At 39.2% G+C, this 14,876-nt stretch overlaps 1 protein-coding gene across 4 annotated transcripts in view; it reads left to right on the forward strand.

Moving 5' to 3' along the window:
- LRRC28 (leucine rich repeat containing 28) overlaps positions 1-14,876 on the forward strand; it is a 182,511-nt gene that overhangs the window by 112,174 nt on the left and 55,461 nt on the right. For 3 of the 4 annotated variants that reach the window (XM_045058877.1, XM_003986861.6, XM_006932295.5), the window contains one exon: positions 10,159-10,365. The exons of the other annotated variant lie outside the window; for it this stretch is intronic. In XM_045058877.1, the coding sequence (XP_044914812.1) occupies positions 10,159-10,365 (207 nt within the window). The remainder of the gene's footprint in view (positions 1-10,158; positions 10,366-14,876) is intronic. 4 annotated transcript variants of the gene reach the window in all.

Below are 14,876 nucleotides of genomic sequence, written 5' to 3' on the forward strand. Positions count from 1 at the left end.
ATTTTTATATATTGATTTTGTAAGCTATAACTTTATTGAATTTGTTTATTAGTTTAACAGTTTTTTGGTAGAGTCATTAGAATGTTCTCTATATAATGTCATCTGAAGTAGTGACAGTTGTACTTCTTTCTTTCCAGTTGGGATGCTTTTTTGTTTCTTTTTCTTGCTTAATCGATCTTACTAGGATTTCCAATACTATGTTAATAAAAGTGTTAAGAGTGGGCATTCTTGTCTTTTCCTCATCTTAGAGGAAAAGCTTTCAGCTTTTCACCATTGAGTATGATGTTAGCTGTGGGCATCATATATGACCTTTAATATGTTGAGGTAAATTTCCTCTGTGCCCTGTTTTTTGAAAGTTTTTATTATGAAACAGTGTTGAATTTTGTCAAATGCTTTTTCTGCATCTATTGAGATGATCATATGATTTTTATCCTTTATTTTGTTAATGTGGTGTTATTACATTGATTTGAGGATATTGAACCATCCTTACATCCCTGGGATTAGTGCCCATTTGATCATGGTATATGATCCTTTTATGTATTGTTGAATTCAGTTTGCTAATATTTTGTTGAGAATTTTTGTGTTGTTTTTCAGGAATATTGGCTAGTAATTTTCTTTTCTTGGAACATTTCTGGTTTTGGTATCAAGGTAATGCTGGCCCCATAAAATGAGTTTTGAAGTGCTCTCTCCTCTTCTATTCTTTGGAAGAGTTTGAGAAGGATTGCTGTTAATTTTTCTTGGAATATTTGGTAGAATTCATCAGGAAAGCCATCTGGTCCTGAACCTTTGTTGGGATGTTTTTGATTATTGATTCAATCTCCTTAGTAGTAAATGGTCTGTTCAGATCTTTTGTTTCTTCATGATTCATTCCTGGTAGGTTGTATTTTTCTAGGAATTTATCCATTTCTTCTAAATTGTCACATTTGTTGGTATATTATTGTTCTTAGTAGTCTCGTGTGATCCTTTGTATTTTTGTGGTATCAGTTGTAAGTCTCCTCTTTTATTTCTGATCTTATTAGAGTCCTCTTGTTTTTTCTTAGTGAGTCTACCTAAAGGTTTGACCATTTTGTTTATTGTTTCAAAGAACCAGCTCCTAGTTTCATTAATCTTTTCTATTTCTTTTATTTGTGCTCTGATCTTTATTATTTCCTTGTTTCTATTAACTTTGGGCTTTATTTGTTTTTCTTTTTCTAGTTCCTTAAGATATAAAATTAAATTGCTGGAGTTTTTCTGATTTCTTGATGTTGGAATTTTTTGCTATGAATATCCTCTTAGAACTGCTTTTGCTGTACCTCATATAAGTTTCAGTATATTTTATTTCCATTTTCATTTGTCTCAAGGCTTTTTAAAAAGTTTTCTCTTGATTTCTTCTTTGGCTCATTGGTTTTTCAGTAGCATGTTGTTTAATTTCCACATATTTGAATTTTCTAGTTTTCTTGTAATTGGTTTTTAGGTGTTTTGTGTGTGTGTGTGTGTGTGTGTGTGTGTGTGTGTGTGTGTGTCACTGTCATCATTCTTTCCTTCTTTGAACGTGTTATTTTTAGTTCTTTTTTTTATTTTTTAAAGTTAGTTCTAGCCCAGTGTGGGACTTGAACTCATAACCCCAAGATCAAGAGTCGCCTGCTCTACCAACTAAGCCAGCCAGGTGCCATTTTTTTAGTTCTTTCAATATGTTTATTATAGCTGGTTTGAAGTCATTGTCTGCTACATTCAACATCTGGATCCACTTAGAATCATTTTCTGTTTATTAATGTTTTCCTGTGTATGGGTTATATTTTCTTGTCTTATTGCATATTTTGTAATTTTTTTTTAAATTTTTTTAACATTTATTTATTTTTGAGACAGAGAGAGACAGAGCATGAACGGGGGAGGGTCAGAGAGAGAGGGAGACACAGAATCCGAAACAGGCTCCAGGCTCTGAGTGGTCAGCACAGAGCCTGACGCGGGGCTCGAACTCACAGACCGCGAGATCATGACCTGAGCTGAAGTCAGACGCTTAACCGACTGAGCCACCCAGGCGCCCCACATATTTTGTAATTTTTAATGGACACTTTAAATAATGTAGTAACTCTGTATTCTGATTTTTTTTTCCTACATGAGGATTATTGCTATTTCTGTGTACCAATTTGATATTCATAGTAATTTGCCTGGACTAAAAATATGAAATCCATTTCCCCTACAGTGTGTGACCACTGATTTCTCTGGTTTTTTTTTTTCCTTCTTGTTTTAGTTTTAAGACTAACTTATTAGGATTTGATCTATGTAGCTTGGTGGTTGAACACCTTGAGCTAGTAAGACTTCTATTCTCTGTCAGTGGATCTGTGTGTGGATTCAGAAACCCATTTAACATTTAGGCAGTTTCCAGATGTACCCTATTATTTTCTGTTGGGCTCTCTCTTTTCTCCCATGTGCATGCTTGCAAATTCTCTGTAGACCTAGAATTTGTAAATCACTTGAACCCTGTCTGGTCTTCCCTGTGTTTGCTCATGACTTCCTCTCAGCGTGGTATATGTGGAGAGTCTGTCAAATTTCTTCCTGTTTCATATCCCATACCTCCTTGTTAAATGGCCTATCTGCCCAATTTAGTGCTTGCCTCAACCAAGAACATCCCTCAGCCTCATAAAATCATTGGCCTCCCATGTTCACTTGTGACCAAGATTATGACAAATTATTAAGCACAGTAGGTTTTTCACTTTTCATTTCAAATCATGTCAGCCCCCTCCAGCAGTGAAACTGCTGGTTGTTTGTACTCTGCCCTGCCATATTAGAACTATTGTACCAACCAAGCTGGGTGGAGCGATAGGAGCCACCCCAAGCAAGCATCCCACATATTTCCACTCTTTTTATTGGAAGTGCTGTCGTTTTTCATGAATAAGTGCTTCTCCATTTGTTGAAAACTTTTGGTCAGTTTCCAGAGTACTGAAATGGTTGCTTTTGATAGTTTACAGTTACTTTTTTTTAGGAGAAGATTTGGCAACCTTCTCACTCCATCCTACTGGAAGGCCCAGCTTTTTTTTTTTCTTTTTGGTTGTTGTTTGCATGATACATGTTTTTATCACTTTATATTTAATCTTTGTATTTATATTTAAAATGGATTCCTTTTAGGGGCTCCTGGATAACTCAGTCAGTTGAGCATCCAACTCTTGATTTGGGGTCAGGTCATGATCCCAGGATCGTGGGATCAAGCCCCATGTTAGGCTCTGCACTGAGCATGGAGCCTGCTTTAGATTCTCTGTCCTCTCTCTCTGCCTCCCTCTTCCTCCACCCCTCTGCCTCACTCACACACACTCTCTCTCTCTAAAATAAAAAAATAAGGGGCTCCTGGCTGGCGCAGTCGGTTAAGCGTCCGACTTCAGCCAGGTCACGATCTCGCGGTCTGTGAGTTCGAGCCCCGCGTCGGGCTCTGTGCTGACCACTCAGAGCCTGGAGCCTGTTTCTGATTCTGTGTCTCCCTCTCTCTCTGCCCCTTCCCCGTTCATACTCTGTCTCTCTCTGTCCCAAATAAATAAATAAACGTTGAAAAAAAAATTTTTTTTAAATAAATTTAAAAAATGGATTCCTTCTATACTAAGATCTTGTACTTCAATCCAATCCAGTAGTCTCTTTGAATTGGTGTCCTCATGATATTTGCTTTTTTTTTTTTTTTTTTTTTTTTTTAGTTTTTCATTTATTTCTTCTTTAATTTCCTGGTCAACCCATTCATTCTTTACTAGATATTCTTAAACTCCACGTATTTTATTTTTTTCTTGTGGTTGATTTCAAATTTCATGGCATTGTGATCTGAAAATATGCATGGTATGATCTTGATCTTTTTGTACTTGTTGAGGGCCAATTTTTTTTTAATATTTTATTTATTTTTGAGAGTGAGAGAGACAGAGCACGAGCCAGGGAGGGGCAGAGAGAGTTGAGGACACAGAATCCCAAGCAGGCTCCAGGCTCTGAGCTGTCAGCACAGAGCCTGATGCGGGGCTCAAGCTCATGAACCGCGAGATCATGACCTGAGCCAAAGTCGGCCACTTAACTGACTGAGGTTGAGGGCTAATTTTTGACCCCATATGTGTTCTATTCTAGCGAATGTTTCTTTGTTTTTTGTTTTTGTTTTCGTTTTAAAATATAATTTATTGTCAAGTTAGCTAACATACAGCGTGTGCAGTGTGCCCTTTGGTTTTGGGAGTAGATTGCTGTGATTCATTGCTTACATACAACACCCAGTGCTCATCCCAAGAAGTGCCCATCACCCATTTTCTCAATGTCCATCACCCGTTTACCCCCTCCCCCTCCCATTAACCCTCAGTTTGTTTTCTGTATTTAAGAGTCTCTTATGGTTTGCCTCCCTCTCTGTTTGAAACTGTTTTTTTCCCCTTTCCTTACCCAGTGGTCGAGGATGTTTTGTGTGTGCTTGAAAAGAATGTATATTCTGTTGCTTTAGGATGAAATGTTCTGAATATATTTGTTAAGTCCATCCAGTCCACTGTGTCATTCAAAACCATTGTTTTCTTGTTGATTTTCTGCTTAGAAGATCAGTCCATTGCTGTAAGTGAGGTAATAAGGCCTCCTAGTATTATGGTATCATTATCAATGAGTTCATGTTTATTATTAATTTATTTATATATTTGGGTACTCCAAAGTTGGGGGCATACATAGTTACAACTGTTAGATCTTCTTGATAGATAACCCCCTTAATTAGGATATAATGCCCTTATTTATCTCTTGTTACGGTCTTTGTTTTAAAATCTGGTTTGTTGGTTTTTTATTTAAGTAATCTCTACATCCCATGTGGTGCTTGAACTCACAACCCTAAGAGCAAGCGTCATGTGCTTCTCTGACTGAGCCAGCCAGGCGCCCCTGGGCTATTTCCTTTTAATGTTATTATTGACCTCTTTAGATTTAGGCCTACCATTTTATTATTAGTTTTCTGTTTGTAACCTCTAGTTTTGTTTCTTTATTCCCTCTTTCCTGCCTTTCCTGTTGTTTAAATATGTTTTAGTATTCTATTTTAATTCATTTTTTGGCTTTATAGGCTTATCTCTTTTAAAGTTTATTTTATTTTTGGCTTATTGCATTAGAAGTCACATTATACATATCTTTCAAAATCTTTGTGGAAACTCCTTTTGCTTTCCTCCACTGACCTTTGTGTCATACTTATCAGAAGTAGTACATCTTCATACATTGAAAATCATACCAGGTAATGCTTTGTTTTTTGCCTTCAGCAGTCATGCATATCTTAACTTAAAAGAAGAAAAGTAAGTAGTCTATTAGATTACTTAGTTATAATAACTCTTAAATTTGAAGGCATAATGGCTAAAACTTAGAAAATTTGATGAAAGACCTAAATTTATAGGTTTAAAAAGCACAGCTAAGGGGGCCTGGCTGGCTCCATTGGTAGAGCATGTAACTCTTGATCTTGGGGTCGTGAGTTCAAGTCCCAAATTGAGTGTCGAGTTTATTTAAAAAACTCAGCTATGACCGCAACTAGGATAAATCCAAAGAAAGTCATGTACAGATGTAGTCAGTCTGTTAATGACTAAAGTCAAAGAACACATCTTGAAAGTACTTAAAGAAATGATTCAGGTACCTGTGGGGTTTTCCTTGGACACCATGGAAGCTGGAGGACAGTGGAACATCTTTAAAGATGTACTGAGAGAAAAGAATGGCCAACCTAGAATTCTATATCTAATGAAAATAATCTTTAGGAAATTACAGTGATAATGATACTTCCAGATAAAGGAGAACTAAGAGAAGTTGTTGTCAGCATACCTGCTCTACAAGAAACACTAAGTTTTTCAGTCTGACTGAACTGATAAAAGCAGGAATCTCAGATTTTCAAGAATGAAGGAAGAGCAGCAGAGTTACTTAAGAGCATCCTATTGTCCTGGCCTCAGTGTAATCTTCTGACTTGACCACATTTGCTAGATTTATGTTTGGCTGACACTTGCCTAGTTTTTAGCTTGAGTCCACACTTACGATTCTGTTTCTTTATTTCTCCTGAAGTATTGCTATCCCCAGGCTTATTTCCTGTTTCTTTTGTTTAAGTTAGAATCTTAGGGGCACCTGGCTGGCTCAGTCAGTTAAGTGTCCCACTTCAGCTCAGGTCATGATCTCATGGTTCATGAGTTTGAGTCCCACATTGGGCTCTACACGGACAGCACAAAGCCTGCCTTAGATTCTCTCTCTCTCTCTCTCTCTCTCTCTCTCTCCCCCCCCCTCTCTCTCTCAAAATAAATACATAAACTTAAAAAAATGTTAAATTCTCAGATTTTTTGTTTGACTCCATTACTTTCTAAAAATGTATTTTCCGTCGGCTGAGCTTAAGCAAGTATATTTTTTAATCAATTATTGAAGTTAAGATAACCATGTGTAGTCTTAGATTTGTGTCCTGGTATAAAATGGTCATGAAAATCAGGCTTAATTGAGTCTGCCTAGAAGCTATTTAATTTTATTTCTCTTCCTCACATACTTTCATAGTATGACAAAATAATTTTCCAAACACATTATACATAGTACTCAACTCAATACTTCAGTTGAAATAATAGTTTGAGTTTTTTGCAACAGTTTGAAAGGCCTAAATAATAAGCTACTAAGAATAACGTCCTTTTGTTGTATTTGTTCATTTAATATATGCAGTCCTGCATGTTTCAGATTTAATAAAATGCTTTTTATTCATCTCATATAGGAAGTAAGAAATGTCAGCTTTTCGTATCCTTCCAGTTCCTTGGTCCTTTGACCTTTGGTACTGACAGTATTGTGTTTCCCTTTTTTTTTTTTGGTCAGAAATGTTATTAATTTTAGTATCTGAAATATGTGTGCATGTCTGCAAAAGCAGAGTATAAATATTGATCTGTTACCACTGTAAAAAGTAAATCATCACGTTATGGAAAATTTTAAATTATAATCACGTATTATTTCCCCATCTCACAATACAATAATGCAATGATGAATCAAAATGGTGGATAATTGCAAGCCTTCGTAATTTTTGCAGCCACATCAAAATACTTTTTTACAACTTTAATTATTTTGGAAATAATGATTAAAATAATTTATTTTGCTTGCTCCCATGTGATTTTTGATAGATTTTTCAAATTTCTTTAAATACATGGTTTAATAGATGCTGCAATTCAAAAGTATTGGTATAATTTTAGTCTTTTCATAAAAAATAAAGTTTTTGACATTGGCATCACCATACTTAGAGTGTAGTAATCTAGAAACGCTAAAATTATCCTTGACCAGTTTTTATTTCACTATTTTCTATTTCTAATCAAGCATACTTGATGCTTTTCTTAAAATGTTTCTGGAATTCTTTGAATTTGTCACGCTGCCTCTGTTCTTATCAAATGTCTACTTGTTTTCTCAGCCTAGAATCTCTTTCCATTCCATTGCTTTTTATATATCCATCATTCTAGTTTTTTCAAAAGAGTGCTGTTCGTCTTCAAGAATCTTCAGGAAATGTCGTGTTCTCACTACAGTAAACACAAGCTTCTCTACCCACTATTCATTACTACTCATGCCTCCATGAAGCCTTTCGCATTGAACTTATTTCCTACTCTTCTCCCACAGATATTTGTTAGGTTCCAAATAGCCCACTGTGTGTGCTGTATTTGTTATTTCACTTCCATGCCTTTCCAGATCTTTCAGTCCCACCCCCGCCCCCTGCTGGGAATGCTATATCCATTTTTCTTTTCACCTATTCAAGTTGTTGTCTCCTCCAGGCTTTGCACAAGCTTCTCCAGCCCCTCATCTACCTCCTCTTTCTCTGACCTCCTATCATGCATTGTCTTTTATACGTAATGCAATTCTCAGTGGTGGAGACCTGGTCTCTTTTTTCTCTGGCGCCTTGCCCCGTGGTGTGTAGCTGATTGGTTGTATTTCCATCCCGTTTCACTCCTATAATCACTTTATAAAGTGATGTCAGGAAAGCTTCTTGGTGCTATTCATTCAATTCTAGAACATAATGATTCTTCCCTCAACTTCCTCACCCCATACTACCCAAATCAGAAGCATTTTTTTGGTGTGAATTAGGTAGGTAGATAGGCAGATATACCTAAATGAAATGCTGTGCTAATGGAACCAAGAATGAAATTGACTCCTGTGTGCACCAGTTTGGTTCAAATAGAACAAAACTCCAATTAAGCATCACAGACTGTTCCCTGAATCCTCCCTGCCCTTTTGCAAATGCATGCGTTGTCCAGTATTAGGGAAATTGTGGAATAAAGTATGAATTCCCTAGCATAAATCCCTTGTAATATAAAAATAACTAGAAATTAATACATTTTGTACTAGTACTATTTTTTATTAAAAATAGTTACTAAAAATACTCCAGGTAGCCGTCTCTAACAAAGACTGACCAACTTTTTCTGTAAATGGCAAGATAGTAAATATTTTTAAGCTTTGCAGGCCACATACGGTCTCTGCCATGTATTCTTTTTTGGCTTTGTTGGGTTTTTCTTGCCACCTTTTATTATTTATTTATATTTCTATCTATCTATTTATTTATTGAGAAAGAGAGAGAGAGAGAGCAAGAGAGTGAGCACGTGTAAGTAGGGGAGGGACAGAGGCAGGAGGGAGAGAATCCCAAGTAGTCTCCATGCTGAGCACAGAGCCCGATTGTGGGGCTCAATCCCATGACCCTGGGATCATGATTGTAGCTGAATATAAGAATCAGACACTTAACAGACTAAGCCACCCAAGCACCCCAATCACCTTTTGAAAATATAAAAACTTGGGCGCCTGGGTGGCTTAGTCCATTAAGCATCCAACTCTTGAATTTGGCTCAGATCATGATCCCAGGGTTGTGGGATTGAGTCCCGCATTGGGCTCTGCACTGAGCATGGAGCCTGCTTAAGATTCTCTCTCTCTCTCTCTCTCTCTCTCTCTGCCCCTTTCCCTCTGTTGGTGTTCTCTCTGTGTCTAAAATTAAAAAAATAATAATAAAAACAAAATGTAGAAGCCAGTTTTAGCTTGCAAGCAGTACAGAAGTGCACCATGGGCCAGAGTTTGCCGATGAGCCCTAGTTTGCCAACCCCTGGTCTGTAGCAGTAAGAAAAGGTAATCTGTATAACTGGGCATCCAAGAGGGTAGAAGACTTTCTGTTCAGTAGAGAAGACATTGCTAATACTAACCCCAGCCCTGAACAAACTGGGATGTGCCCAATGGGGTGCAGTAAAGTAGCAGGAAACCTTACCCTGAGAGGACTGACTCCTGGAACAGGGTCAGGGTTAGAGAAGGCCAAGAGATGGCCGCTGAGGTCTTCAACTTGGAAGTTCATGATGAGGAAGAAGTAGACTTGCCCTACACAGGGCTTCCTGTAGAGGCTTGAGTGGATTGTGCTGTCCTGACGGAATAAATGTCCTTTCCTTAGAGATCGCTTAGCAGAACTTACCCTGCCCAGAGAGGCTTGGGGCTGGTTTTAACTGAGAAGGACAAAGTACCTTGTAACAACCTCCCAACCTTCAGACTTGGCATGATTGTACTCCCCATGGAACAGATTACAATTATGGGTATTGACAATGAGGGCATATTGAAGTAAATGGAAGGACTTCATTTGGGTGGAATTAAAGTAAATCTTCATAGGATGTGTACACTTTGAGTGGGTTTGTAATAAAGAACCACATGCTTGGACAATATCTAAAAATGTTACCTACCAATAATTTAATCTTATTATATTCTTCACCATGGTGAAAATTTCCAAAAGACATCCTAATTTTTTGTCCAAAAGTTTTTCTGTTTAGTTCATATGAACAAGATGCACTCCCTGGGGTACTATATATTTGTAAATCTCCTACTGTTTACTTAGATAGAAGTCACAAAAGTAGCAAAGTCACTTCACCTTGAAGTGACTGTAACTGTTCTTTTCCCACACTAGCAACAACTTTGGATTTCATCAAGAAGCAGAAGCCCTAGTGACAGACTTCTGGCTCATGTTCACTACCTTGTATCTCTCCCCTTTCCAAGCTAGCCCTCTTTTCCATTAAGAAAAAAACGTTGGCAGGCTAATTTAAAGACACCTACCTCTGTTGGATTATTTGCATACTTCAGCATTCATGTTTCTGGAAATCATGGCAGCTACTGATTTTGTTTGTTTGAACTGTTACAGTATTGATTCATTTTATTCACTTAATTTAATCAGAATGCGATTTATCTTAATTTTGATTTTGGTTGTAGAGGTTGGCGATTTGAAGGAGCTGCAGACACTAGACATTTCTACCAATCGTTTGCTAACTTTACCCGAGAGGCTTCACCTGTGCCTTTCTCTGCAGTACCTCACTGTGGACCGAAATCGTCTATGGTGTGTGCCCCGTCATCTCTGCCAGCTGCCCAGCCTCAATGAGCTCTCCATGGCTGGAAACCGTCTTGCGTTTTTGCCACTTGGTAAGTGATCATGTTTGGATGGCAAAGCAAAAAAGCCAAAGAATAGGATGGAAAGCCTTTGCTTCCTCAACTAGTAAGGATAAGGTGGTTTCCTTCATTCTGTTCGCCTTGAATATTCCTCTCTGAATCCATTTTTGTAGTGAACAAAGCATCATTCATTCCCAGTTGACCAAAAATGTTTATTTCAGGCAGGGACCTCATATTTGATAACAAATCTGTGCTGAAATGTTGTTTAGACACAAAACGTATGTGACAGGAGAGGATTTGCTCTGAAAAAGGAATTAAAACATATGTGTTTGTATTATACATTTAAGACCATAAAATTAACAGAGGATATTGAGCAATCTGGAAGGATAGCTACTGGTACAAAGATACCTGTTTAGATGTTGAATTCAATGTAAAACAATGTGTATTGGATTAGAATGATTAGAATTGCCAGACTACACAATTTTTAAAACTTTAAAATTGCCTGAACTGCCTGCTGCGCTAGAAATGTCACACTGGCTAACAAATAATGTATGATGCACTCTAGATTTCCGTAGCTGGCCCATTTTAATATTACAATACATTTATTTTCACTGAGAATTGTATTTTGTTAGCTTGTAAGAAACAAAGTTGCCATTTAAAAAAAAAATTAAAATATGAGCCCCGTAGAACCCTAAGCCACCACAGTAAGCCTCCTATGATCTTACTCATAAAAGCATTTTTTATAATGAATAATTTATGCCTCATGGCAGTGGAGTATATCATTTACTAGCCCCTGAAAGGAAATATTTCCACCATAATACAGTACATGGGGCACCTGGGTGGCTCAGTTGGTTAAGCATACGACTTCAGCTCAGGTCACGATCTCAGTGTTCATGAGTTTGAGCCCTGCGTTGGGTTCTGTGCTGACAGTTCAGAGCCTGGAGCCTGCCTCAGATTCTGTATGTCCCTTTCTCTCTGCCCCTTTCTCACTTGCTCTCTGTCTCAAAAATAAATAAACATTTAAAAATAATAATAAAAAAATACAGTACACATACTATTTTCAATTAAAAATAACTGGGAAACATGAAAATCAATTTGAATGATAACAAATAATTATCCACTTTAAGAAGATTACTTTTCCATAAATATAAATAAATTCTATACTTAGAAAATTAACAAGATGAAATAAAGCCATTTCAGAAGCCAGTTACATTTCTAAGAAATCAGAGCTTTCTTTCAAGTGAGAAAAATATCACAGGGCTCTCGGGTGGCTCAGTTGGTTGAACGTCTGACTCTTGATTTCAGCTCAGGTCATGATCTCACAGTTGTGAGATTGAGCCCTGTGTTGGGCTCTATGCTGACAGTGCAGAGCCTGCTTGGGGTTCTCTCTCTCCCTCTCCCTCTCCCCTGCTCATTCTTTCTCTCTCTTTCTCTCTTTTTCAAAATAAATAAACTTAAATCAAGTGAGGGGGCACCTGGGTGGCTTAGTCTCATGGTTCATGAGATCGGCACTGACAGTACAGAGCCTGCTTGGGGTTCTCTCTCTCTCCCTCTCTCTCTGCCCCTCCCCTGCTCACACTGTGTCTGTCTCTCTCAAAATAAATAAATAAACTTAAAACAATTTTTTTAAAAAATCAAGTGAGAAAAATACTAAATATAAAGAGATTAAAAAACTAAATGTACCTGCTGCATGAACCACAGGTTATAAAACAATTACAGTGGTCAAATACCAAGCTACAAATCCAAGAATCCGAGTTCTAACCTGGTACCACCACTCCATGGTGCATGACCTGGAGTAAATCACTGAAACTTTTCTGAGCTTCATTTACCGTATCTGTAAACCAGAAATAATAGCATTTATCCTGTTTACTTTAGAGTTATTTTGAAGTTGAATAAGATAGTTCATGTATAGGAGCTATAAAGTGGTATACAAATGCAGATGACTCAAAAGAGAAGGTACCATATCCTGCCTTTTAAAAGTTCTGTCCTCAGGAGCCTGGGTGGCTCAGTTGCTTGGGCATCTGACTCTTGATCTCAGCCCAGGTCTTGATCTCAGGGTCGTGAATTCAAGCCCTGTGTTGGGTTTCACGCTGAGCGGGAAGCCTTCTTTAAAGAAAAATAAAAACAAAAGTTTTGTCCTCCTTCTCATATCAAGACCCTTTGTAGTAACCACCCGGACTTGTATTTACCATTTCCTAAGAGCTGCTGCCCATACCACCGCTAACTCCCTACCAAGTGATTGCTAGGACGGTAGGGTCAGTGCTGATAAATGAATTGAGGAAAGGAGTGTGGGAGGGAAGTGAAGGATGTGATGATTTGATTTGTGTGGTGTAGAACTCAGTGGTATAACATCAGCCCTCGGGGTAAAGGTGGAAATTCCATTAGAAGCAACCATGGTTTGACTCTCCAGTGTAACCAGAAACAGATTAGCTTGTTAAATCTGAAGTTGCCCATACTATTGTTGGTAGGATTATTATTACTGTCATTGTTACCACTGACCACATATATAAGGAGTGTTTCCATGAGTAATGCTACTGCAAGTATTTGTAAGAACAATCATGTATTGAATTAGGGATTCTGTTAGGCACGGTACAGAGGCTCTCTAATTTAATTATTACAGAACCTATTGTTCTGTTATACAAAACCTATTGACAACTTAACTTTACAGATGAGGAAATTGAGGTTCAGAGAAGTTAAGTAACCCACCCAGAATCAGCTAGTGAGCTAGTGAGAGACAGAATTGAGTTGCAAACTCTGTCTGATTCTCATCTTCACATTCTTTCCACTTTGACAAGCTATCTCCACATTCCAGGCATGATCCCTCTGCTAGGGGACTTCACTTGGGAATATGGCCACTTCCAATGCCAAATTTGGGCAGCTATTTTGGACTCATACGCTCCTATGGAAATGCTAGCGGGCCCTATTCAGTCTCTGTCTATTTGCTGCCAGAAGGTGTAGCTTTGTCTCACCTGCCCACTCTGGACATCAACCGGGTGCTCCCAGTTACTTGTTTTTAATCTGTCTTTAGCAGATCCTGTAGTAAGAAGAATCTTCAGCTTAGGCCAAAGACCAGAGTTTATCTAGCTCTCCGTTGGTGTTAGCCACTCTTCTTACTTTGCCTGGCCCCTCCCACCTCGGTGGAGTTCTTGATTCCTTCATTTTGAAGTTGTGCTGCTAACAACTTGATTTCCTTGTCATATTCTTTCTTCCATCACATATGCTTTGTCTCAAGTCAGAACCATTCACCCAACAACTGGCCCCATCCTGCCTCTGGGTCTGATCTGCAGCCCTGTTTTCATGTCTGATACCAGAGGTACACTGACCAGAATGCCATCCAGCTCTGGACCCCTGATTCAGCCTAGAAGCCCATATACAATTGGACTTTTTAAACTAAATGAAATCTTGTTTACCAGTCTTTAGCCTTTGGGGGCCTTCTCAAGTGTAGCCAGTCTCCTTTGTCTTGCCTGTTCTACCTTGCTCACTGAGGCTTGTCCAACCATGGCACCTTATTATGCTGGTCATTTGCCACTCATTCTTACCTGTCATTTTAGCAGTGGCACAGCCAAACGTGTGTTGTGGGTGGCAGTGGTGTTGGGTGTTGGGATAAAAGAGAAGCCAAGGGAACTTGACCACTGTGAGTGTTTGTGGTGCCGAGGAGTGGCGCTGTCTGTCAGGCTGTACGTTACAGCAGCGGATGGCAGGAGTGGCAGTGGCTGGTACACGGTGATAGAAGTGGTCGTTGGGTAGAAGACACAGTCCACTAAACACTGCCTGGCTGCTTTTCTGCTTTGGCAACTCAGTTAGTTATTTACTGGCGCATCTTCTTTGTGCGCCCTGGTAAACGCTGGCATGGGTAAGGAAGTGGGCGTCTGTTCGTCAGCACTCAAGGTTCAGCGGAGAGTAGAGCCTTGCAGATTAATTTCTGTCTCTGGGTTTCTCATCACCCCCAAAACCTTGGCCCTGCGTTCGGAGAGGCTTCCTCTGTGCACTGGTCGATAGGGTGTCAGAAAGTGTGAGAGGCAGGCGGATCTGCCCTGGGCTCTGAGGAGGGTCCCTCCCAACAGTCGAGGTGACTGCAACTCTCAAGCCTGGAGCCACAGACAGCCCAGGAGACGGAAGCAGTTTCACATTCCCCTGGGCGCCATCCCGGCTCACAAGGCTCATGGCCCCTGGCGGGACACAGGCCTGTGGTAGGTAGTTTTGCTTTTGCCATAGGAAGATGTAGGAGCAAGAGGAGGAGGCTGCAAATTGTCCGAAGAAAGAAACAGGCTGCCTGAAGCAGTGCTCCGCCCTGGTCTCAGACTGAGTCTCTGAGAACAGCTGAAATAAAGGGTTGGGAAGCACAGGTGGCCTTTCTATCTTGTTGTATTGGGTGAATCTTCATAAAGAAGTGGGTGAGACGACCAGAGAGGGCTTTGGGAGTTTGGAGACAGGGTCATCTGTGAAGGTGAGGACGTTGAATCCGAGAGAAAAATCAGCCCTTTTCTCCACCTTGTTTGTGGGTTTTGTGGGGGAGGGGGAGTTGTTTTCTTTTCTGGTTTGTT

Source organism: Felis catus, chromosome B3 (genome assembly GCF_018350175.1).
Source record: "Felis catus isolate Fca126 chromosome B3, F.catus_Fca126_mat1.0, whole genome shotgun sequence".
Lineage (NCBI taxonomy): Eukaryota > Metazoa > Chordata > Mammalia > Carnivora > Felidae > Felis > Felis catus.